The sequence below is a fragment of the Podarcis filfolensis genome (genome assembly GCF_964270895.1).
Source record: "Podarcis filfolensis genome assembly, chromosome: Z".
NCBI classification, from domain to species: domain Eukaryota; kingdom Metazoa; phylum Chordata; class Lepidosauria; order Squamata; family Lacertidae; genus Podarcis; species Podarcis filfolensis.
The window spans coordinates 49004511-49029706 of record NC_139617.1 but is presented as its reverse complement, the minus strand read 5'-3'; the positions used below and the strand labels follow the sequence as shown (position 1 = coordinate 49029706).

At 51.0% G+C, this 25196-nt stretch overlaps 1 protein-coding gene across 2 annotated transcripts in view; it reads right to left on the bottom strand.

Moving 5' to 3' along the window:
- CRB2 (crumbs cell polarity complex component 2) overlaps positions 1–25196 on the bottom strand; it is a 67136-nt gene that overhangs the window by 11425 nt on the left and 30515 nt on the right. For both annotated transcript variants that reach the window (XM_083597150.1, XM_083597151.1), the window contains exons 5-10: positions 23962–24144; positions 23183–23296; positions 5765–6709; positions 4760–5322; positions 1864–2029; positions 25–892 (exon numbers count right to left, since the gene is read on the bottom strand). In XM_083597150.1, coding sequence (XP_083453276.1) covers positions 25–892; positions 1864–2029; positions 4760–5322; positions 5765–6709; positions 23183–23296; positions 23962–24144 — 2839 coding nt within the window. The remainder of the gene's footprint in view (positions 1–24; positions 893–1863; positions 2030–4759; positions 5323–5764; positions 6710–23182; positions 23297–23961; positions 24145–25196) is intronic.

Sequence of the window (25196 nt, the reverse complement as noted above, 5' to 3'; positions counted from 1 at the left end):
GGCAGGGGTTGGGGGGACACCTACTCGCAGTGAGGGCCTGTGTACTGTGGGGGGCACTTGCAGGAGTAGCTGTAGACCCCATCCACACAGGTCCCACCATTCTGGCACTGGTGCCTAATGCAGTCGTCCACGTTAATGTGGCAGCGCTTCCCAATGTAGCCCTTCTCGCAGTTGCACTGGAAATCAGCCACTTCATCTATGCAGGTGCCATGGAGGCAGGGGCTGGACTTGCAGTCGTCAATGTTGGCCTCGCACAGCGGCCCCTCCCACCCAGGACTGCAGGCGCAGCTGAAGGCGTTGAAGAGGTCCTGGCAGGTGCCCTGGTGGAGGCATGGGCTGGAGGCACAGACGTCTTGCCCCTGGCAGCCAAGAAGGGTTGCCCGGCTGTTTGTCTGTAGGAACTGTTCTGGCTGTGGGTACGCGGTGGGGGCGGCCAGTGGCAGGAGCACTCCACCCACATCTGCGTGTCCAAGGCAGCCAGTGAAGTTTTCAGCCAGGACAATGAGGGCGTTGCTCTTCAGAAAGTCCAGGTTCCCAGCATTGCCCTGGAGGGTTGTGTTGATGGACCCATCCAGACAAAGGTGCCATCTTGACGAGAGAGCCAAGGGATCTTCCATGGACAGCAAAAGCGTGTGCCAGGCGCCATCCGAGACTGGCACCTGGCCGAGGAGGTTTGCCCCCTCGACGCCGTTCCCACTCCTGATCTCTACCAGCAGAGAGGAGTTCTGGATGGCCACCAGAAGGGAATCCACAGCCACCATGGCCCGCAGCAAGATGCTGTCTTGGTCCCTTGTTCTGAAGTCCAGGCGGAGGCTATGAAGGGCTCTGGTGATGGACGCATTGGCTGTGAATTCAGCTGCGTCGCGCTCATGAAATGTGGCCGTGGCCAGACCTGCAAGGAGGAGAAGGTGAACATGGCAGTCAGAGGAGGCAGGTGGGGGGGGGAGCTCCCATGAAAATAACAAGGATCCCCACTTGAAGGCATCTTCCAAGAGAGAGCAGCACTGACTATCCCTGTGTACTGAGGAGCATCACTGTCTATATCTTTCTTGGTGCCAATCCTAGCCACAAGTTTCATGACACATGCATGAGGCCACTAAAGAAGGATACTTTGCCCCCTAAAGCAAACTTCCATGGCAAATTTGTGGTCTGTTGAAGGCAGTATGCCTCTAAACACTCACTGCTCAGAATCACAAGTGAGAAGGGCTGCGTTGTGCCCATCTCCTGCTTACGGACTTCCTGCTGGGGCAAGGGGTCCACCACTGAGAACAGGAAGCTGGACTAGAGGGGCCTTTGCTCTGATCCAGCAGGCTCTTCTGCTCTCGCCCACAGTGAGCATTTTAAAGGATGAGGGGGCATGGGGGGAACAGGGATATTTACCTGCATTAGTCACTGTGAAGCGTGGGGAGATTTTAGTCCACTGCTGATACGATCTGCAATTAGGGGCTTTATTGTAATTTGCAGACTTGTTTTATGATTGGTTTTATCTCATGCAGTTTCAGATACTCTTGTTCACTGCTTATGCATTCTGTATTAAGTGGTTTATGCAGAATTCACTGAGGAGAGGGCGACTGATGGGTTACCAGCCACGATGGCTGGGCTCTACCTTCGCAGATGGAGGAAATTATGCTTTTGAATTGTTGTTGGAAACCGCAGAAAAGGAGAGTGCTCTTGCACTCTTCCTGCTGTCCTACAAACCTCTGGTTGGCCACTGTGAAAACAGGATGCTGGACTAAATGGGCCTTGGGCCTGATCCGGCATGCTACTCTTATTTTCTTATAAATTCTTTAAATGAATGATAGAGAAGGGGAGGCTCTTGCGCTTCTTGCTTCAGGTTCTCTTTGGCCCTTGCATGATGCTTACAGACATAGCCGGAAGGGACATCCACGCAGGTTGTGGCTTGAGGACACAGCTCACTCATGCACCAGACTCTCTCGTGGCAGCGCTTGCCTGTGAAGTTGGCTGGGCAGCTGCAGCTGAAGTCATTCCATGTGACGGTGCACTGGCCGCCATTGAGGCATGGCCCAGACTGAAAGACAAGAAAGGAGCCTGGTCAGAGGAGGAGGAGGAGGAACAGGGTCCACTCTTCCTTTTGCTTTGGAGAGACATGCATTGCTGGGGGTCTGAGGGGCAGGGGGAAGGCTAGCAGATTTGGATGAGGAATGCCTGGGAGCCGTAGTTGCCGTTGGATGAAAACGGTGGGATGCATGGCTAGCAACTGAATTTCCAACCCTAGCTAGAAGGTGTCTAGCTCAGTGGTAGTGCTAGGAGGTCCCAGGTTCTCTCCCTGGCATCGCCAGGTGGGGTCTGAGTGCCTCCTCTCTGTAACCCTGCAGAGCCCCTGGCAGTCAGCATAGATCATAGTGAGCTACATGGAGAAATGGCAGTTTCTCATGCTTACTCTCGACTTTTCTGCTATTTTCACTTTCTCACCACCCATGTCTGCCTCTTTGTACTTTTCTTTTCTGCTGCAAGCAAGACTCTGGTGGCAGCTTTGGTGGTGTGAGGGAGAGCACTGTGCTCAGGATACCGTCTCTAAGATTTTCTGCTCCCTCCCCATTTGTAACAACTGGAAAGCTGGGACTTGGCTTCTCGTTTGCACTGGGTACTTTAGGAGAGGTCTGAGGCCAAGTTATTATCGAGTGGAATTGATCTAGTCTGGGGGAATCTCTCTTTGTACTAATGAGCTGGATGCTTTTAAGCTCCATAAAGATGGAGCATTGTCCCTCTGTACCTTACTACAGAGAAAGAGAAGTGGTGGCCGGGGGGGGGGGGTCCCTGCATCTGTGTGTCTCTGTGTAGGTGGTGCACTGGGTGCACTGGATCAAATTTCCCCCTGCCAAAAAAACCTTCTTTCTAGATCTCTGTGTGTGCAAGAGGTGCCTTTAGCCCCAAGCCAATTCAAGACAGAAAGGTTGCAATGCATGCATGCAGTTGCCCTTGTGGCAGAAGATGCTCATCTGAGGGCCAAGCGAGGGAGTGAGAAGCTGGATGGGGACAAAGAGAGAGACCATGAGCACATGCTGAATAGAGGAGAGAGGCAAAGGACAGTCCATACTCCACCTTGCCAGGTTAATGCTGTTACTCCTGCCTGCCCAATCCCTGGTCCTTTGACAGCGTAAGGAGGAAGAACATAGGAAGGAAATGCTGGAAACATGTAAGCTTCTAGACCACCCTTCACCAGCCTGGTTTGCTGGGGTTGATGGGAATTGTAGTCCAAAACAGCTGGGGGGGACCAGGTTAGCAAGGGCTATCTAAGGTGACCCCCCCCCTTGGCATTCACCTCCATGCCAAGCCAGTGCTAAGGCAAGAGCAACAGTGAAGTGGTGGTAACAGCCCTGCATGAGCTACTGTGCAGGCCTTTCCCCTGGCAAACTGGGACTCACTGCCCCTCTTGCTTAAGTGTGTCATGGAAAAAGAGGTGGGGGAGATGCTTTGCATGCAGAAGGTCCCAGTGAACTTCTCAGCATCTCCAGGTAGGGCTTGGCATGCCCACCTGTCTGAAACCCAGAAAGAGACTGCAAGTCTGTGTCCACAACACTGAGCTAAATAGACTTAGTGAACAGCGGCTTCCTCTGCTGTTCTTGCAGGAAGACCATAGACGGAGTACATGCTTTGCATCCAGAAGGTCCAGGTTCAATCTCCAGCATCTCCAAGTAAGGCTAAGAAGGACACCTGTCTGAAACCCTGGAGACCTGCTGTCAGCCAGAGTAGACAACACTGGTCTAGATGGTCTGGCTCAAGATAAGGTTGCTTCCTTTGCTACTCTGTCGCTGGGGAGGAAACTGGCAGAGCAATTGTGCACAAATTCTCCTGGGCTCCGCTTTGCATGCACCCATTAGCCCATTTGCAATCTCTCAACAGCTCATTTATATCAGGTAGTTGGAACAGAAATGTTCAGAACTCACTTCCACAGTGGCCAACCAGAAGCCCACAAACAGGACCTCAGTACAACAGCAGCTCCCACAGTTGAGATTTGTCCCAGAAACTGGTACTGAGACATACTGCCTCTGACAGGAGAGGTAGGACACAGCCATCATGGCTACTAGCCAACGATTAGCCTTATTCTCCTGCACGAATTTGTCCCGTCCTCTTTTGAAGCCACCCAAATTGGTGACCATCACAGCCTCTTGCAGTGGGAGTTTCACAGTTTAAGAAATAATTTCTTTTGTTGGTCCTGAATCTTCCAACATTCGGCTTCCTTGGACATCCATATGAGTTTTGAGAGAGGAAAAATGCATCTCTGTCTGCTTTCTACGCATCACACATACTTTGTACACCTCTGTTATGTGTGTTCCTCACTGTTTCTTGCCTTGTTTCTAAACTATAAACAAAAACAAATGTCATAACTGTCTGGCAAAAGTAAACCCCATTTCACACACCTCCTATGGAATTTGTTCCATGGGTTGCTTGGATGGCCCTGATATAGTTCTCTTCACAAGGTGTGACTCCCTTGCAGGATACCTCCAGTTGCCAGCTGCTGGAGGCGTATCCTGCTTGTGGGCTTGCAAGGGAATGCTGGTGGCCACTTGAGGAAACCATCACTGAGCTCATTAGGCCTGTGGCCTCCTTCTGCCCTTCAGTTCACAGAGGTACAAGTTGGCCTCTGCCAACTTGCTGTCACCTCCAGATGTTTTGGACTACAACTCTATGCTGATGTGAATTGTAGTCCAAAACATCTGGAGGGCACCAGGCTTGCGAAGGCTGTACTATAGTGCCATTCTCAGCAGAGACAGACAACTTCTGGCATTCTCCTTACCTTGCAGGTGTCATCAGAGGTGCATCCGAAACCAACGTTGGTGGTTTGCCCCACAAGCCTCTCTTGTGGGCCACTGTGGTTAGCAGTCAGATGAGGGGCAAACTGCATCTGCCAGTCATTGAGTCGAACATCCTGAAGGCAGCCTTTAAAAGGCCCTCCCCACGAGGCAGCACTGTCTTGGTCCGGGAGTCCACCCACATGAACCACGAAGCCAGGAGGGAGAGGAGTCACCACCAGGGGTCCCAGTTCCTCCTCTCTGCCTAAAAGGCTGGTGTAAACAAGACCATTGTGGAAAGAAAGCACCACAAAGTGCCTGGTGCCATCCGCCAGCTGCCCAGTTGGCCCAATGGGAGCAGCAGAAGGTGCCTCCAGCTGGAGCTGGCCATCCTTCAGATACACTGTGAGGAAAACTTCACTTTGGTTGCTGATTTGGGTCACCAGACCACTGGGCCTCAGAGTTCGGATGAAAAACGAAAGGTTAAAGTTTGCCCCGAGACTGCTGCTAACTGCAAAGGCAGCAAAGCTTGAGGAGTTGTCTTGGCTGAAAGTTCCTGCAGGAGACTCTGAGGAAGAAAGAACAATGCATGGCAACTCTGAGCTGAAGGGAGCATCAGAACAGAACCATTCTGAGACCACTAGGCTGGTCTCAACCCATTCATCATCCCTCTGGGACCTTTCGAAATGGCTGAGGTTCTGCAGAAGAACCACAGCAGAACCTAGGCACTGGCAATTGCAACCTTCACGGCCATAATTTGCTGTGTGTGCAATTGCCTGCCCTTGAGCATTGGAGAAGAGCACCCAGCATCACTTTGTTGTGGCTCTTTGTTGGGTCTACAGTGGGTGCCCAGGAGAATTGCCTCTATCGCCATAAGATCAAGCACATGAGCCGTGAACTGCAACCTCTCCACCCCAGGCCTACATCACCTCCCCCAAACAGAGAATTGCTTCCAAGCCAACCCACCTCCCTCTCCGAGGGGCCGACAGGCACTCTCACTCATTACTCACCATAGGCGCATGTACGGCCTTCGTAAGGCCGAGCACAGTGACAGCGGAAGTCTGCCCAGAGGTCAATGCACTGGCCGCCATGTGAACAGGGCTGGGAGTGACACCACTCTGTCCTCTCGCAGCCCAGCTCAAACCCAGGGGCTTTCAGTCCGATCACCTCCTGTGGCAAAACAACCTTAGAATCAATCTGCAAGTCTTCCAAGCAACCAAGGAAACTCTTTGTTGGATTAGGCCTTAAGTCCTCTTCAACTCCTCCAATATATATGTGCAAAAAGGAGGGCAGGAATGAAATGGGGGCTCCCTCTCCAATCGGGCTGCTATGCAAGCAGACACCCCCAGCACAGGCTTCATGCCAAAGTTTGAGCATGAGAGAATCCTGCAGCAGGACTTCTGCCTTGTGCCAATGGCCATCGGCCACCTTCGGTGCCTCCAAGGTGAAAGACAACGGAGTGTCCCGCATCAAAAGTGTCACTCGCAGGAGGCCACCAGAGAGCTCCAGAAGAAGGTGCTCTCCTGGCTGGCCTCGGTAGAAGAGGATGGCATCGGGGAGGGTGGTCCGGAACCGGAGAGCCACACTGGCTTTGTGCCCCTCTGGTGCCTCCCTGGCACTCTTGTCGTCTGCAGTCATGTTGATGAAGAGGTAGACACTGGCTGTGAAGGAGAAGGTGGTTGGCGTGGAACAGGTGGAGCCATAGAAGCCAGGGTGGCAGCGGCACAGGTGGCCGTGGGACTCAGACTGGTAGGTGGGGATGCACAAGGCCTCGTTTTGGCAGCTGTGGTTCTGGCACCCGGTCAGCTCCACAGAGCAGTTCTTCCCACCCCAGGCAATGCCGTTTGGACCAAGGATGCAATGGCAGATGTAGTCAGCGATGCCATCTTCGCAGGCTCCTCCGTTTTGGCAGGGGTGGTCTTCGCACTCGTCAATGTCAGTGGCACATTCCACACCTGGCGTACACCAGAAGGAAGGAAGGAAGGAAGGAAGGAAGGAAGGAAGGAAGGAAGGAAGGAAGGGGTAAGTTGAAGTGGGAACTGTTTGCTGAGAGACACCACTCCCAACCCTGACACACAAGCCCACCACTTGCTTTGCTGCTTCCACTGCAGCAAAGGAGCTAAAGCATCTGCTGGGTTCACTACAGCGGGGTGAAGAGAGGCTACGAATCAGGCCTGGCAGAAGGGAAGTGGTGTCCTTCTTTGCTAGTGGGCTGGTAATGAGAGCAAACCCTTGATTAAGAAGGCCTATTACCCCTCCAACCCCCTAACCCAGCTTCCTACTAATCCACCAAGACAGCTGCACAGATAAACAAAGCCTGGATTATTCCACTTAATGGCATTATTACGCCTGGCCTGCAGGTTTGGGAGGAACCAGAGCACGAGAGGAATGTGGAATTTGGTCCTGCCTTTGCCCTGCAGGCAGGCATGGAAGCACTGCAGGAAGAGGGAGTGTGCAAGCTAACCTTTGGAGACACAACTATAGCCACCCTTGCAAAGATGGGTGCCTGAGGATTTCATGCTCCCACCTAAGAATGGAGAGAAGGTAGTGCGCTTCAAAGCTGTTCTTATGTCAGTGTGAAGGGAGAGATTAATTTCCTCAATGCTGCTTGAGATTCAGGAGCCAGCTATTACAGAAAGAGGGCCGGTGCATTTGCGTGTAAAGCCCTAAAGCTATGCAGGCCCCCTAATATCTGAGAGGCCACTTCATTCCTTGCAGACCCTCTCAGATGTTAAGATCAGCAGAGAGAGCCCTCTTGGTACTTCTGCTGCCCTGGGAAATTCAGAGGGAGGCCTGGGACAGAGCCTTCTCTGTGGCAGCCTCTCAGCTGTAGAACTCCTTCCCCCACAGAGGTGCACCTTGCACCTTCACTATACAGCTTCCTGTGAATGCTGAAATTGCACCACTCTATCGTGGCTTTCTTTTTGTGATGATAAGCTGCTTTAGGCTGCATTCTATATTGTGTTTTAATGTGATACCCCACCCTGGGGCCTTAGGGTGAAGGGCAGGCACCGGATTTTTCGCTCCACAAGACACACCAGACCATAAGACGCAACTAGTTTTTGGAGGAGGGAAACAAATATATATATATATATATATATATATATATATATATATATATATATATATTCTGAATCCCGGAAGCCAGAACAGCAAGAGGGGTCTCTGCTTTCGCTGCGCAGCGATCCCTCTTGCTGTCCTGGCTTCTGGGATAGCTGCGCAGCCTGCATTCACTCCATAAGACGCACACACATTTCCCCTTACTTTTTAGGAGGGAAAAGGTGTGTCTTATAAAGCGAAAAATGCAGTAATCAACAACAACAACAACAACAACGCCATCTAATGGCCTTGGCAAGTCCCTGCACTAGCAAATAAATGTTTAGGCACCATTTGGCTATGTGAAGCTGCACAGGCTCCTATTGTGCTGGTGGGCCTGGGCATCAGGAACAGCTGTGCTTTGAAGTTATTATTTCATCGCACCTTTCCTCCAAGGAGCTCAAGGTGCTCTATGCAGTTACCCCCTCCCCATTTAATCCTCACAACCAAATGCTGAAGTACATTAGGTTAGTGAGGTACGTGAGTTAGTGACTGCCCAAGATCACCTGGGGAGCTTCATGACTGTGTGGGGATTCGAACCCTGAGTTCTTTAGCCCAGTCCCAAAACTCTACCCACACTGCCACCCTTGCTCTCTGCAACAGCAATGGTTTTGTTCTGGATCAGGCCAGTGACCCATCTAGTCCAGCATCCTCTTCTCTCAGTGGTCAACCAGATGCCTGTGAGAAAACCGCAAGCAGGAGCTGAGTGCAAGAGCAATACTCAGTCTCCTGCGACTTCCAGCAACTGGGATTCAGAAGAATTACTGCCTTTCAGCCGTGGACGTAGAGAAGAGTCATTGTGGCCAGGAGCCATCGCTAGCCCTCTTCTCTTCCGTGAATTTTTCTATTCCTCTTTTGAAGGCATCTAGGTTCATGCCATGACTGCCTCCTGTGCGAGAGTGTTCCATGGTTTTAACTACATGCTATACTTATTTTTAGGGATGCAGGTGGCACTGTGGGTTAAACCACAGAGCCTAGGGCTTGACAATCAGAAGGTCAGCGGTTCGAATCCCCGCGACGGGGTGAGCTCCCGTTGCTCGGTCCCTGCTCCTGCCAACCTAGCAGTTCGAAAGCACATCAAAGTGCAAGTAGATAAATAGGTACCACTCTGGCGGGAAGGTAAACGGTGTTTCCGTGCGCTGCTCTGGTTCACCAGAAGCGGCTTAGTCCTGCTGGCCACATGACCCAGAAGCTGTACACCACCTCCCTTGGCCAGTAAAGCAAGATAAGCGCCGCAACCCCAGAGTCGGCCACGACTGGACCTAATGGTCACGGGTCCCTTTACCCTTTACATACTTCTTTTTATCTGTCCTAAATCTTCCAACCTGCAAAACTCTGTGCAGTGCGTTATACTTTGAAGCTCTGCAATCAACTGATAAAAAGTCCAACAATAATCTGATTGTCAGGGCGACAAAGCACCTCCTGCAGCTCACTGCAAGACCAGTAGGTCTTTGGTGCTTTCAGAAAGGCTTGCACAGTGTTTTGATGCCCTGGCAATCAACTAGTTGCCAAGACTCCAAAATGCCATACTTGTGCCTGCACAATGTTAATTTCAAACCACATGAGTGTAAATGGGACAGCTGACATCACTATGACCATCTGGTTGCTGACCAGTGGACAGCCTGCAAGAGGTGGGGGAGAAAAGGATTTAGCTGGAGCCAGTTCCCCACCAGTTATACGCTGGCCTGACTAAAGAAGGGGCATGACTGTGGACGATTTTAGCATTTTCTTACCACCCAGGGGCTTGGGGGAAAGGAGGTGCTTGGCCAGGGCATGTGTGTTGGGGCAGGGGCAAGAATTGCCCCCTCCCTCCACACGCTTGCCAGGACCAAGCTGCCTGCCTGCTGGGCTTCTGCTGGGTTGCCTCTGGAGCGCATGGGGCCACCTGCTAAATTAATCCTCCTGGTGAACTGGCAGCCCCCTGCTGGTGGCTAATTAAGTGTGGAGTCTTCGTCCACTGGGAGGTTGGGCTGTTTTGATTCCAGCTTTGTTTGTGGATCAGAGCAGGTCTCTGCTGGGTGCCTCTGCAGTGCCTGCAGGGCTACCCTGTGCAGCCCCACAAAGCAAACAGGTGCTTTGGGAAAGGAGCTCTTCTCTAACACTGTCTTCCTTCAGGGACAGTGCAGTCAGCAGTGGCCCAGCAGAGCTCATTCCCACTGGCTCACTGGTTCTGTGCCAGGACTGGGCTCGTCTGCATTCACCCTTGGCCAACTCTCTTGGGGGGGGGGGTAGGGGTGGCGGCACATGGTTCAGGTGGGTGTATCCAAAAGTGTATGTAGTCACAACAGACTCTTGAATACATGCATACTCTTTTGCACACACATACACACATGTGCACATCAGCCAAGGAAGCCCCCCCCTTACAAAATTAATCCTCCAGTGACTGGGGAGGGGGGAATTTGCACCCTCATCAGTGCTCTGTGCTGTGCTGGGCAGAAGGGTCTGAACTTCTCTGTCTACTCCTTGCCTCTTTAATCTTTTCTTTTCCTGTCCACACAAGTGGGGTGGGGTGCTTAGATGGGGTGGCTCAGGCCCCTGGGCCAAAGGTTGCCTCCATGGGGCAGACTGCTTCTCTGCCTTCTCAGCTTTCATACTCCTTGTGCAGTGGCCACAATCTCTCCCCATCTCCACTTCACTTTCTTGCCAATGCTGAGTGTGCATGCCTGCGTACTAAGGGCCACTCTCCATTTAGGTGACACACAGAAGCAGCAGGACCCCTGACCATTAGGTCCAGTCGTGGCCGACTCTGGGGTTGTGGCACTCATCTCGCTTTATTGGCCGAGGGAGCTGGCGTACAGCTTCTGGGTCATGTGGCCAGCATGATTAAGCCGCTTCTGGTGAACCAGAGCAGCACACGGAAACGCCGCTTACCTTCCCGCTGGAGCGGTACCTATTTATCTACTTGCACTTTGACATGCTTTCAAACTGCTAGGTGGGCAGGAGCAGGGACCGAGCAATGGGAGCTCACCCCGTCGCGGGGATTCGAACCGCCGACCTTCTGATCGGCAAGTCCTAGGCTCTGTGGTTTAACCCACAGCGCCACCCGCATCCCATACATACAGTCATACCTTGGGATAAATACGCTTCAGGTTGAGCGCTTTCGAGTTGCACTCCGCGGCAACCCAGAAGTAACGGAGCGTGTTACTTCCGGGTTTCACCGCTCGCGCATGCACAGACGGTGAAAATGACATCACGTGCATGCGCGGAAGCGGCAGAATGTGACTCACACACGCACAGACGCACTGTCGCGTCTTGCATCCTGTTCGCATCCTGAGGTACCACTGTGATGCCACACTCTTCATGAGCATTCCCAGTTCGCAGGTGGCTCTTCTGGTAAGAACAGGCTTTGTGAGGGGTAGCCAGGCACCACGGTGCACCTCCCCTTCCTCTTAATGAGTCTGTTCTACGTTGTCAAAGGAATTAGCATTCTCAGGCATGAGTGGGACAGCTGGGCAGAGCTCAGCCTCTAGAACAGTCTCCCCCTAAGCTGGTGCCTTCCAGATGTTTGCACTGCACCTCAAAGCAGTCCTGGAAGGCATCAGTTAGAGGGGGCTGGCCTAAATAAAATATTGTTGCGCACCACCCAATCTCTGATGGGTGAGAGGTTCCAGGGCTTCCAGGCACATACCCAGGGTCTAGCTTCCTTGGAATGAGGGATGGCGGAGACTGTGGTGTCTTTGTGATGTATGGTTTATTTATGTATCTATACAGCCTGAGCCTACAATGGAAGGGCTCACAGCCAACACCCCAGAAGACCTCGCTTCTCCCAGTCAAGGGTTTTAGCCGAAATCAAGCATGGCTTCTGGCTGCTTCTAGCTCAGTTCTCAGCTCAAACACTCTCAGGATTTTGTCTTCTCGTTACCAGCCCTCTGAAGGAGGGGGCCCACCCTTTGCCCCCCCCCCAAGCCAGTTCCTTTGTTATAGTCATGATGGTGCTTAGATGGCAACTATGTCCAATATTTCACAAAGGAACTTGCCAGCCAGAGTGGCTGGGGAAACTCAGCCAAATGGGCGGGGTATAATTAATAAAATTGTTGCTGCTGCTGTTGTTGTTAGACTTTAACCCAGGGGTCAGCAAACTTTTTCAGCAGGGGGCCGGTCCACTGTCCCTCAGACCTTGTGGGGGGCTGGACTATATTGGGGGGGATGAATTCCTATGCCCCACAAATAACCCAGAGATGCATTTTAAATAAAAGCACACATTCTACTCATGTGAAAACACCAGGCAGGCCCCACAAATAACCTAGAAATGCATTTTAAATGAAAGCACACATTCTACTCATGTAAAAACATGCTGATTCCCAGACCGTCCACGGGCCAGATTTAGAAGGCGATTGGGCCGGATCCAGCCCCCGGGCCTTAGTTTGCCCACCTATGCTTTAACCCTTTCTGGATCCAAGACCCCACAAATTGGAAGGGACTCAGGCACCTTGCAGACCCATTCCCCCAAACTCACAACTCTTTCTCTCTCTCTCTAAGAATAATGCAGTCTTTGGAACAAGGGGGGTTGTGTAATCTCCCTGACGTGACCCACAACCATCCTCCACAGAGTACCACTCACAACTGTACACATACATTAAGCCAGCGAAGAGAAATATTGCTATATGAGTCGTGGTAAAAGGCATGGTCCCTCAAGAGAAGGCGACTCCGCTGGCTTCATTTCTTAGATACTTCAGTTTTGGGGGTAGAGGAGGTCTTTGCGAACTTGCCTGTATTTACATATTCATTTGAAGCAAAGGCTCAGGAAGGCAACCTCTTTCCCCTTCTCCGGAAATGAGAAGGTTTTGCTTTAGGCCTTTCAGAGCTAGGCTGGTACAGGTCAGGAAATAACCTACACTCATGTGGGAGGGAGGGAGTTTTGGGAAGCCTCTTGCAGAGAGGGAGGCAAATATCCTCTTGGGGGAGGGTTCGCTTTAAAAGCAGAGGGGGTAAAACTTTGGTGTGCAACAACACGACTTCAGGCCTCTTCCAAAAGCTGGGGTTTTCCATGCAAAAGAGTTTTCCATGCAAAAATAAAATAAAATGAGCACATTCTTACCATCACAACCTTTCTGCCTGTGGCAGCACCCCGAAATCCTAAAGGCAGCCACCTCACCCCCTCCAGACTGATTTATTTTTTGCAGGTATATTCTGCAAAGTGTCCTTCACACAATAATAGTACACATGTGGTGGGTTCATACTGGACCACCCACACATATTCTCACACTTTGTTAGTTGTTCTGCAATGTTTCCCCGATGTTTTTGCATTATTGGCATTCAGAGGGTTACTCTTCCACAACCACAGGACTGAAAAAAGCCCAACTGGGACACTTGTGATATAAAAACTCACAGACTTTCAGCAGCAAGCAGCCTGTCTGCCCCAAAACCTTTAACACCCCATACCATTGTTAATGCTCAATTAAGAAGGAAGGCTGGACGGGCCTTCACGTAACCCATAATCTCTCCTTCCTCCTCTGCCAGAAAAGGAGGAGAACCCCTAAACTGTAGCAAAAAGTTGAAGAGCTCTTGGGAAAGCTGGCCACCCTCACCAGCTTGAGTAGGGCACTATTAGAAGGCTGCAGGTTTTGCAGTCAACACAGTTGTGCCTTAAGTAATGAATGACGTGCTCTGTCATTCCCTTGTGCTGCAAGCCTCCTTGGCAGGTATATTTGAGCCACCTCCTGTGGACCCTGCCAGGGTGGTGGTGGGAACAGCATGGGGGAAATCACCTTCTTTGGGCCAGGGGCTACTTCTAAATGGTGGGAGGGCAGCACAGCCCACCAGCCCCGTGGCGAATGATCAGATTGAGGGGAGCTCTATTCCAGCAACATCCAGAGGACCACAGGTCCCCCAACTTTGTGCCAGCCTGCTGGTCTACAACTGCCAGGCTGGAATCCTCTACTCGGCTGCAGCCTGATCCATGACGCGTCTCAGTGCCAGCACCCTACAGATATATGGCAAAGAATAAAAAAGGCCATTCTCAAATGTACATTCCTAAAAGGTGGACTACTACCCGTGCCACAGACTGCACACAGAGTGTTAGGGGACTGGATTAATGAGCATTTAGCTAAAAATTCGCTGGCCCTGCATTCCTCAACGTCCCACGCTAGGGGAGTGAGACTGGGTGGGCAGAGCCTGCCTGTCACACAGGCCCCTCACCCCCAGCTCAGCCTAATTAAAGAATCCTACATCTCTTAGCAGGGGATTAAGCACCAACCTCACCCTGGCCATTTCCATGGGCAAGGGAACCCCCACCCAACCCCACCAACTCCCACCAACCCCAAGAAACAATCTCCGGGTTCTGGAAGAAGAGAAACTCTTGCTGCTTTGCGTGGTGGAGGCTGGGCTACATTCCACAGTCCTTACCTACTGGAGAGAGGGAATAGGGCTTCCCCCCACTGCACTCCACCCTGACCCCTGCCCGTCCCAGGGCATCTGAGCGTGAAGCAAGAGCATGAACCTGAAACAACAACACTACGCTCCAGGCACAGCCAAGCGCGCACACACCCACACACACCAGAGCTAAACTTTCCCAAAGCCAGACCAGCTAGCTGAACAGCTAACCCACACGGAGGCATCTTCCCTCTACAAGGGAGTCGTACGACCATCCCCGCTGCCTTCCACCCCTGGCTGGAGTCTGCGCATCCTCCCTCACACAGGCAGGATAACGAGGCGCCTCTGTCTGTTACCTGCCAGGAAGAGACAAATTCCACCCAGGAAGACACCAAGCCGCAGGGCGTTCATGGCTGCTCCCTTGCTGACATGGGAGGGCAGGCGGGTCTCAGGAGGAGAAGCCAGGAGGGGGGCCAGGGCTCAGCTGGGCTGGGAGAGCAGCGTGCACACTCCTGGGTCCCAGGCAGGAGGAAAGGGATTGGAGAGGAAGCCTGCCAGCACACAACCACCTAATCCATCTCAGCTCTAAACCTCCCCAGCTGGCTCCTATCACTGCTGACAAGAATGTTTGCTTGCGACCTCCCCTGCAGGGCAAGGCGGGGCTGGGGGGGGTGGCAAGAGAGAGGGGTTGTGGTGTGCAGGAGTGTCTGGCCGCAGCTCATGGGTAAAGCGTCTGCTTTTCATGCAGACCATCCCATGTTCAGCCCCCAATGGCATTTCCAGGTACAGGTGAGAAGGAGCCTTGCCTGAAATTCTGGGAGAGCCATTGTACTATAATTATGCATTGTACTTGTATTAGTTGGGACGCGGGTGGCGCTGTGGGTTAAACCCCAGAGCCTAGGACTTGCTGATCAGAAGGTTGGTGGTTCGAATCCCCATGACGGGGTGAGCTCCCGTTGCTCGGTCCCTGCTCCCGCCAACCTAGCAGTTCGAAAGCACGTCAAAGTGCAAGTAGATAAATAGGTACCGCTCCGGCGGGAAGGTAAACGGCATTTCCCTGCGCTGCTCTGGTTTGCCAGAAGCGGCTTAGTCATGCTGGCCACATGACCCGGAAGCTGTATGCCGGCTCCCTCGGCCAATAAAGCGAGATGAGCGCCGCAACCCCAGAGTCGGTCACGACTGGACCTAATGGTCAGGGGTCCCTTTACCTTTACCTTACTTGTATTACAGATAGGTAGCCGTGTTGGTCTGCCATAGTCAAAACAAAACAAAATTTTTCCTTCCAGTAGCACCTTAAAGACCAACTAAGTCAGTTCTTGGTATGAGCTTTCGTGTGCATGCACACTTCTTCAGATACTTCTTCAGGTATCTGAAGAAGTGTGCATGCACACGAAAGCTCATACCAAGAACTGACTTAGTTGGTCTTTAAGGTGCTACTGGAAGGAAAAAAATTTTTTGTTTTTACTTACTTGTATTAGTTACACCCAACAAGTGCTGCAGAAGGAAATGAGGAGCCGCCTAGGAGAAGGAAAACTCTGACCCTGAACCTCCACTGCCTTGTGGGACATCTTTGGGAGGTGAAAAGGCTAAGGAGTAAACCTAACAGAAACCTGGAGCAGAGTCCATAAGGACGCCTCCTTGCAGCAACTCCTGGTTCCAATCATCTGCTCTGCTTTCCTTTGGACCCCAATCAGCGAGGCCGAGAGGGGGGTCTTGTCATCTGGGCTGCCCAGGTCCTCAAAACACACTGCCCAGGCTCGTGTCCCCGTGGAGGTCACTTCAGTGTCGCTAACACAGTGGTTTGAATTCACCCCCAGAGGCACACTCCATTGTCTCTCAAGACAGACGGATACCAACAACTTGTTTGTCACACACACACACACACACACACACACACACACACACACAGCGCTTTTACCAAAAAAGTAAACACTTAAAATACAATGCAAAAATAAACCTAACTACAGAAAATAAAAGCTGGTCTGAGGCACCCCTCCATGTGCTTGACAGACCGGTGGCCTGAATCAGTGTGAGGCAAATTCCCCTTTTGCTATGAGGGAAGGGTCATACCTTAGTGGCAGAGTGCATGCAAAATGTCCTGGATTCAATCGCCAGTGGCATCTCCAGGTAGGGCTGGCGGAGGCTCCCTGCCTGAAACCCTGGAGCTGCCAGTCAGTGTAGACAGCACTAAGTTCGATGAACCAAGGATGAGACATGGTGTAAAGAAGCGCCCTCTCTTCTGACGTGTGACCCACGCTCCCTCGCTCTCTGGTGCATGCCTGGGTCTCATCTGAATCTTATTTGCTTGGGAAGGCAAGGGTAGGCATCTCCTGGGCAACAGGGGGTGTCCCGGAATTCAGTCCACTGGCTAGGAAAACAATGGTTTCGGAGGGGCTGGCACAAACTGCTTTGCCGCAGACTCTGCTTCACATGAAAAGCTCACACTTGCCTGGTGACTTCGCTGCTGGAGAGAAGACAGCAGTGACCACCTGAGCATAGCAGGGTGGGCTTTCTCCTCCTGCTCCTGCTCCTCTCACAGGCTCCACAGTTATTAATGGCTTGAGCATGTTAAGAGCGATACGACAAGTGAGGAAGGGGAGCAGCAGAAGGCCCCACAGACTGTTTTGTGTCAAAGTTCACAACACCCAGAGAAGATAACTGAAGGAGAGTCGCTCAGTGGGTAGAGCACCTGCACTGCATGCAGAAGACCTGCTGGAATCTCCAGGTGGCCTGGGGGAGATTCTAGGTGGATGGATGGCCTGGCTCAGTGTAAGGCACCTTTCTATGTTTCTAGAGAGAAACTTGTTCAAGCCAGATCCTTGATTTCTTTTGTTAAAAAAGCAAGAAAAGAATAAAATAAACTAGCGACATCCTGGCCGCAGCAAATACCAATTCACAAGTGACCTTTAAATGCTCAAATGCCAGTGAAGCCCCAGTATATCACCTGGAAGCCATCTTCTGGGGGGCTACAGAGCAAGTGCAGGTGATGCACCTCAGCCTCCTGCTGACATGAAACCAGAGAGGTTGCAGACTATGCTGGCGGGTGTCCGTCCCCCCATGTTATTGTCCCACAAGCTCTTCCTCCCTGAGGGAAACGTCTGCTGCTCCCTGTAAACAAACTGGTGCTTGAAAAGGGATAGCAGTTTGTGGGGCCCCTTGGATGGGGCTTTCCATGGGGACCTGCAAGCTCCCTTTCAGTCCAACAGCATATTTACCTTTAAAAATGAGGTCAGGTATGTAGGGCAGCTGGATGTGGCCTGGCCAAAATGGTCTGGTGGGGCTAATAATGTCTGAGGGCTGAAGCCAACCCCCCCACACCACTGCTCTAACAAAAGAGAGCTAAACTGACCACCAACCCCCCCCCCCCACAGATCTGACTGCAACACAGGCAAAGAGCAACACTGCCAGACAACTCAAGCAAGTGAGCCACGCCATATGCTGTGAAGGAAACCACAACATCAGTCATTTTAGATGCAAGGAACTAGCAGGAGTGCAGAAATGAGAGCAGATCCACACCATACATCCAAAGCATATGACTTACACACACACCTGAATCCTGGCAACTGTTCCACCCTCACAGAGCTGCCATTCCCAGAGTTCTATACAGGTGAAACTTGAAAAATTAGAATATCGTGGAAAAATTCCTTTCTTTCAGTAATTCTATTTAAAAGGCGAAACTAGCATATGAGATTGACTCATGACATGAAAAGCGAGATCTGCTTCTACTTCTCAGAGGTCCAATCTTGCTCGATTTGCAATCCTTGTTTTGCTGATTTCCTTGAATATTCTAATTTTCTGAGATGGTTAATTTTGGGTTTTCATCAGCTGTACGCCATGATCATCGCAATGATAACAAATCAAGGCTTGACCTATCTCGCTTTGCATGTCACGAGTCAATCACATATATTAGTTTCACCTTTTAAGTGGAATTAGTGAAAGAAAGGAACTTTTCCACAATATTCTAATTTTTCAAGTTTCACCAGTAGTTGGGGAGATATGTCATGTGCTTTGAATGTATAGTTTGGATCTGTACTCCGGGGACGTGGCTTTGGGTGTACCCCTCCTTCCTTGGCTCCTTCCCTCCAGACTCCTAAACTGTCCCCTAGTTGTTCTGGCAAGGGGGCTACAAAAGGGGCTTCCTCTACCTGCTCCCCTCCTCCCCTCTCAGCAGAAGTCCATTCGCAGCGCAGGCTGAGCTGTCAACAGACAGGCAGGTCCTGCTGACTCCATCCCTTAACTCAGCCCTGCTTCAGAAAAGGGGTGAGGGCTTCAGATGGGGGAGACTCAGGGACCCAGATCAGGCTGGCAGCAGCCACTCATCCCAGGGACTTCTCGAAAGAAAGGGAAAAACCCACCGCAAGGCAGGGCAGAGCTGCCACAGAAAGGCATATCAGGAACTGTTGTGGGAAGCTTCCAAAGGCTGCTCCGTGATCCTAATGTGAAGTAATAAGCTGTTTACCCAGCAGGACCAGACTGGGATTAATTGACAAAGCAGGAGAGATTAATAGCTATTATTTCCCTGTCAGCTTCGCTCCTCCACAAACTCTCACACTGAGCTTGCAAGGATGCAGAATGAGTTTGCAGCCAGGCCCCTGGGCTAAGCTGACCCCCCCACCCCCCACCGCATATGCAAGGCAAAGGGCTCCATGGGCCAAACAAAAGCACTCCCTGGACTCTGATCCTCACCATCAACCTCCCCCCCCCACAAAAAAAGCACCCCACATGCAGTGACAAAACCTAAGAACACTCTCAGATCAAAACCAGGAACTGAGAAAAAGGAGCCATAAGCAGCACACATGGCTGAACCCCTGGCCAGCCAAGGGCAATGGAGGGAGCCCACTTATCCTATAAATAATGCAGACCAGCCATGTCATTGTTTGGACCTTTAATTTTTTTAAAAAAAATATTGATATAAATTACTTGCTCAGACATGGGTTTGTTGTGTCACTGCTGAAGCTCTTGTTGGGTGTGGACCCTCAGGATCTTTGCATTCGTCCAGCCTTCACCAACCGGGTGTCTTTCGGATATTTTGGACTGCAACTCCCCTTCAGCCCCAAAGAGCACAGCTGTATGAGGCTAGGGCTAAATAATGGGATTTGTAGAGTTCAAAACATCTGGAGGACACCAAGTTGGTGGGTAGGGTTGCCATATTTCATAAAGTAAAAACCAGGGTATCCCAAAAGTTTTTTTAAGGAAGACCCCCAAATTGTTGAGCTTGTTTTTAAGCAAGCCACCCAAGATTGTGTTGTGTTGTTCCCCGGACAATCCCAGTAACATCCAGGAAAATCGAGATATATGGCAGCCCTATTGGTGTGGGCTAATCTTAAAAAGCAGAGACATCACCCTGCCAACAAAGGTCCGTATAGTTAAAGCTATGGTTTTCCCAGTAGTGATGTATGGAAATGAGAGCTGGACCATAAAGAAGGCTGATTGCCAAAGAATGGATGCTTTTGAATTCTGGTCCCATGGACTGCAAGAAGTACCATGGACTGCAAGAAGATCAAAGCTATCCATTCTGAAGGAAATCAGCCCTGAGTGCTCACTGGAAGGACAGATCCTGAAGTCGAGGCTCCAGTACTTTGGCCACCTCATGAGAAGAGAAGACTCCCTGGAAAAGACCCTGATGCTGGGAAAGATGGAGGGCGCAAGGAGAAGGGGATGACAGAGGATGAGATGGTTGGACAGTGTTCTCGAATTTACGAGCATGAGTTTGAGCAAACTGCGGGAGGCAGTGGAAGACAGGAGTGCCTGGCGTGCTCTGGTCCAGGGGGTCACGAAGAGTTGGACACGACTAAACAACTAAACAACAACAACAATCTAGGGTGCTTCCAGAAGTGGGCTTAATATTGGAAACAAGTCATTGGTGGCAGGGGGTTTGAACTTAATTATACTTTCTGAGGAAAGGATAGCATAGAGAAACAGACTGGCATTTTGATGCTGATGAAGTTGAGCAGCTGCTGTGAAGAAAGTGCATGAGCAGCAGCAGCAGCAGTCCCAGAATAAATACCGGGCTGGAAGTCCCCCCCACTGTGAGAAAACCAGCCCCAGTCCTGTTTCATCCTAGCTCTTGCAACTACAAAGTTCTGGGGTGAACTCAGAAGCAGGAGAAAAATGTGTCATTGGTCACAGGCATGACACTTCACAATCCTACAAAGGACACTGCAGTCTGCCAGAAGGGCCTGCAGCAGAATCAAACTAAAGCAGTTGTCAGGTCTAGTAGGCATGGATAGCCTTATGCAGGGGTCAGCAAATTTTTTCCACAGGAGGCCAGTCCACTGTCCCTCAGACCTTGTGGGGGGCAGACTTTCCCCTCCCTTCTCCACAGCACCGGACGAGCCCCGATGGCTGCTTACCTGTGCCTTGCAAGCGGCAGGGGCTGGCGGTGGTGGAGGGACGATGAGCGGCGCGAAAGGGCTGGCTCCGGAGAGGGGCTACTTAAAATGGCATTCAGCCAACCACAGCTCAACAAAGCCCAGCCCCCTTCCTCCTCTAGGCAGGGCGGGGAGAAGCCAGGAGGAAGGAGGGAGGAGGCGCCGTCATGGTGTGAGGGGGGGATGGTGCAGCCCGAATGATCAGAATCCCCACACCGATCCATGCGGCGATTCCCAGACCACCCATGAGTCGGATCCAGAATGCAGTTGGGCCGGATCCAGCCCCGGGCCTTAGTTTGCCTACCCATGGCCTTATCCATCCATCTGTCCAAACCCCTTTTGAAGGCAACACAAAATATTGTGGCCTTTAAATACTGACAATGTGGCCCAAGTGTGTGTGGACTACAGTTCATCAGATGCATGAAGTATTATTCTGAGAGGCAGGCGCATATATATACAGTACAAGTTGTGGGGGTGGGGGAATAAACAGTGAGGTTAGAAAGAAAGGGAATGCAGAAAAAACGCAGGCAGCAATCATTCCCTTATTAATAGTGACTGTTCACAAACACACAAACCAATAGTTGATAGCACAGACATTCTGGCATTGGGAAGCCAATTAGCACTTGCATGTGATAAAAAAAAATATTGTGCTGCTTCAGTCCACAAGTGTTATCATAAAACCTCTTCATGCATTGCAATGGTTTAAGGACTGCAATCCCTCTCTGAAGTTCCTGTGTTCGTGGATAGCCACCTTTTAGTCAGTTACAGATACAGTCATACCCCGGGTTGAATACGCTTCGAGTTGAGTGCGTTCGAGTTGCGCTCCGCGGCAACCTCAAAGTAATGGAGTGTGTTACTTCCGGGTTTTGCCGCTTGCGCATGTGCAGAAGCTCAAAATCACATCACGTTCATGCGCAGAAGCGGCGAAAAGCGACGCGTGTGTGTGCAGACGTGCCGTCACTAGTTACGTTTGCTTCTAGATGCGGACGGGGCTCCGGAACAGATCCCGTTCGTAACTAGAGGTACCACTGTAGTCAGTTACAGAGTGTCCTAGTAGCGTCAAAACAGGGTCTACAATATTCACCGATACCTTGCTGGCTGGTGGGTTTCCTGAATCTTTCTCAGAATTCCTTTGCACATTCCTGGACTGAGCAATGATTGAGCTCTAAGCAAGCCTGGAATAGCAGGAGTTGCTACTGCCCTAGAGAAACTAACAAGCAACTCCTTTCAGACTTTCAGATTTCTCTTCCTCCCACAAGATGGCAGACTCACAACATGTTAGAAGACCCAGGACAGAAGGAACTGCAAAACTAGCTGCAGAATTCCATGAAACTGAAGAGTGAGGATGAAAGGAGGGCAGGTTGCTTAGGAGTTGCTAGTTCAGTACAAAGATTGATGAAGACTCTTTACAGCTAAATCTTAGTAAAGTGAAAGAGAGGCTGCAGCTGATCACTGGCCTCCCACTTTTAAGCTAAAGCACAGCAATCTCTAGTACCGTGTTTGAGGAACCACAATATTTCAACTGCAAAACCTAGCAGAGATTCATGGACAGCTGTGAGTCCACAATGACTCCCAGGCTGCACACCTGGTCCTTCAGGGGCACAGTTACCCCAGTAAACCAGGGATGTTTCTTGTGAAGCAAACCCACTTCCCCAAATGCTAAGATTCAGCCTAAATTCTCACAGCGTGACCTTATTACCCTCGATAGCTTCACCCCGTCCTTTCAATCATCCCAGTGACTTGAAATGTTTTATACTGTGATGCCAACAAAGGTATTTGATTTGATTTGATTCCCAGGCTGAATGCTCATTAAATGGGTCGCTGTGCAGGATTTCCTTCTCAGGAATTTAAAGGTGCCACATGAAAGGGGCACATAACAAACACCCCTCTGAAACTCAGGAAATTCCAGGCAGGTGATGCCTGAGGATCTTATGCTGCTGCGTACATGCCATCGTAATAAGATGCCCATAATAACATGCCACCTTGCGCTGACACTGGCACCACCAGACCCCACTGCCCCGCCACTGCTGAAGCTTACCTCCACGAGGTCTCATGAGATTTTGGTGAGCTCTTGCAAGATCTCATCAGAAACCAGTTTGCCTACCACCACTGCTTCTCCGCTGCTGGTAGAGGCAGCAGGGACTCTTGCTGCTCAAGGTGGTCACCAGGGGTGCCAACTTGAATAAAATATTGTGGGGGCCCAGGTAAGCCCTGCCCCACAGACAGTCGTACCTCGGGTTGAATGTGCTTCAGGTTGAGCGCTTTTGGGTTGCGCTCTGCGGCAACCCGGAAGTAACGGAGCGCGTTACTTCCAGGTTTCGCCACTCGCGCATGCGCAGACGCTCAAAATGACGTCACGCGCATGCGCGGAAGCAGCAAAACGTGACCCGTGCACTCGCAGACGCACCATCGCATCTTACGTTCTATTCAGGATACGAACGGGGCTCCGGAATGGATCCCGTTCGCATCCCGAGGTACCACTGTAGTTGATCACATGATGCAGTGCACACTCACTTTTTGAATGGTAATGCCCAACAACCTGGGGGGACAGCCCCCTCAAATATTTTATTGTGGAGTCTGAAGCCCCCACAGCCCCAAGGATTTGGCTCCTATAGCGCTCACCTCACCTTGTGGACTGGCCCTGCTTACCTGAGTACCCTGGCAGGCAGTGACACTGATAGCTGTTCACCAGATCCACGCAGCTCCCTCCATTCTGACATGGTTGGGATGTACATTCATCAATGTTGAAGAAACAAGTCTCTCCTTCAAACATGTCAAAAAGAAATTATGTTAGACGTCCCAGCTATTTCCTCACTGATTCAATAATCTACACATAATTCAGTTAAGCTTCACTAATGACAAATATACAACGGGTGAACTATTTTTAAGATCCACCTTTTCGTTGTTGTTATTTCAATTTATTAGCCACTTGCCACATAAGAGTTTCCAAATGACTTATAAAATTTTAAGAGAATAACATAGAATCAGAAAAAATAACAAAGCATTACAACAGTAAGTGCTAAATGGTAAGAGCCTATAAAATGGAATCAATAAAATGGAAAAACCACAGCAGCAAAAACACATCATACGTAGACAGCAAATCATCATAATCTGGCACTGTCATTATTTGGGGCTGATTAATTATCTCTTGGTTTTGTTTTTGATGCGCTTTTCGTTAATATGTTTGTTCCTTGTCTATTTTTGGATGCTTTGCATGGGTGTGTTACGGCATCTTTCCCCTTGGTTTCCAGCTGTGGTGTCGCACTGTGAATTACTTAGTTTTAAAAAACTACAAAATAGAAGTAAAGCCAAGATGATGCACACGCTCAGAGCCCCAGGTCATAGAATTTACAAAGCTCTTTGCTCAAGCATCTCCTCTGGAGCATTCAGAATGAAACATGCGCTCCACCTGGCAACGTACTACTTACCATCGAAGCCTGGCTGGCACCTGCAAATGAATCCAGCAGCTTTCTGGTAGGTGAAGTGCAGGGGGAAGTCTATGTGATCTCCGTAGTAGCTCTGATTGGACCGTTCAAAGCACTGGCCCCCATTGAGGCAGGGCACGGCGGCACATTCGTCTACATCAACTTCACAGTGTTCCCCTACATATCCTGGGGACAAAAAAGCAAAGGGGGCAGGAGGCCAGGTGAGCTGACATGTGCCTCACTTGTCACAAAGCAATGGGCTAGATCTAGGAACCCCCTAACCCAGGGGTTGGCAAGGTTTACCTCACCTGGGCCAGTTCACTCCAGCGGAGATCCCTCCATGGGCTGGATCACGCGCGCACCTGTGATTTCCGGCGCCTGTGCAGACACCATTTCCGGCACCACGGAAGCGAATCCCTGTGCCGTGCTGGTTTAGTGTAGCACACAGGGACTTGCCGAGCAGGTGGCTCATTTGGGGGGCAGCTCATGGGCTGGTTAAACAACCCCCATGGGCTGCTTGTGGCCCATGGGACTTAGGTTGCGGACCCCTGCTCTAACCCAAGCACTCCATACTCGGGGTCGTTCTGTCCACCTAAAGAGACGCCAACAAGACGTCTTCCTTCTCTAGCAAGCTATTCTCAGGGGTGCTTTGCTCAATGGTGGCGGCAGGGGCATACCTAGGGGTTGGGCAGGTTGGCCCCAGCCAAGGGTCCAGGCCCCGGGGGTGCAGAAACCATGCCTCTTCACTCCGGCTGGGGCTAGGAGCCTGCCTGCCTGCCTGTGTACTCCTTGGCCACTCCTCTGCTGTTCTGTGCAGCCAAGTGAGTGCATAGCCTCCTCTGGGCTCCTTACTCAGCAGAGGAGTCTGGCCACTGGTTTGGGCCACCACAGTGGCCCTGAGGGGTCCTCCCCCCAGTTGGCTGCCAGTGATCTTAGAAGTCTAAGCAGAACACCATGTGGGGCTGGAGGAAAGAAAGATGGAGAGAGCAAGTGAGAGATGAAGCAGAGGAAAAAGGAAGGAAGAAGGAGAAAGAAGAGAAAACAGTGAGTGGAGGAGGTAGATAGGCAGGCAGGCAGGTGGACCAACAGAGATGGGGGGAGGAGGCAGAACAGAACAGACCCAACCCTGATGGCCACAGATGGTTACTGACATAAAGCGAAAGGTGACAAAAGCAAAATTTTTAAACAGCCTTATGATAAAAACTAGACAGCATCTTAAAAAGCAGAGACATCACCTT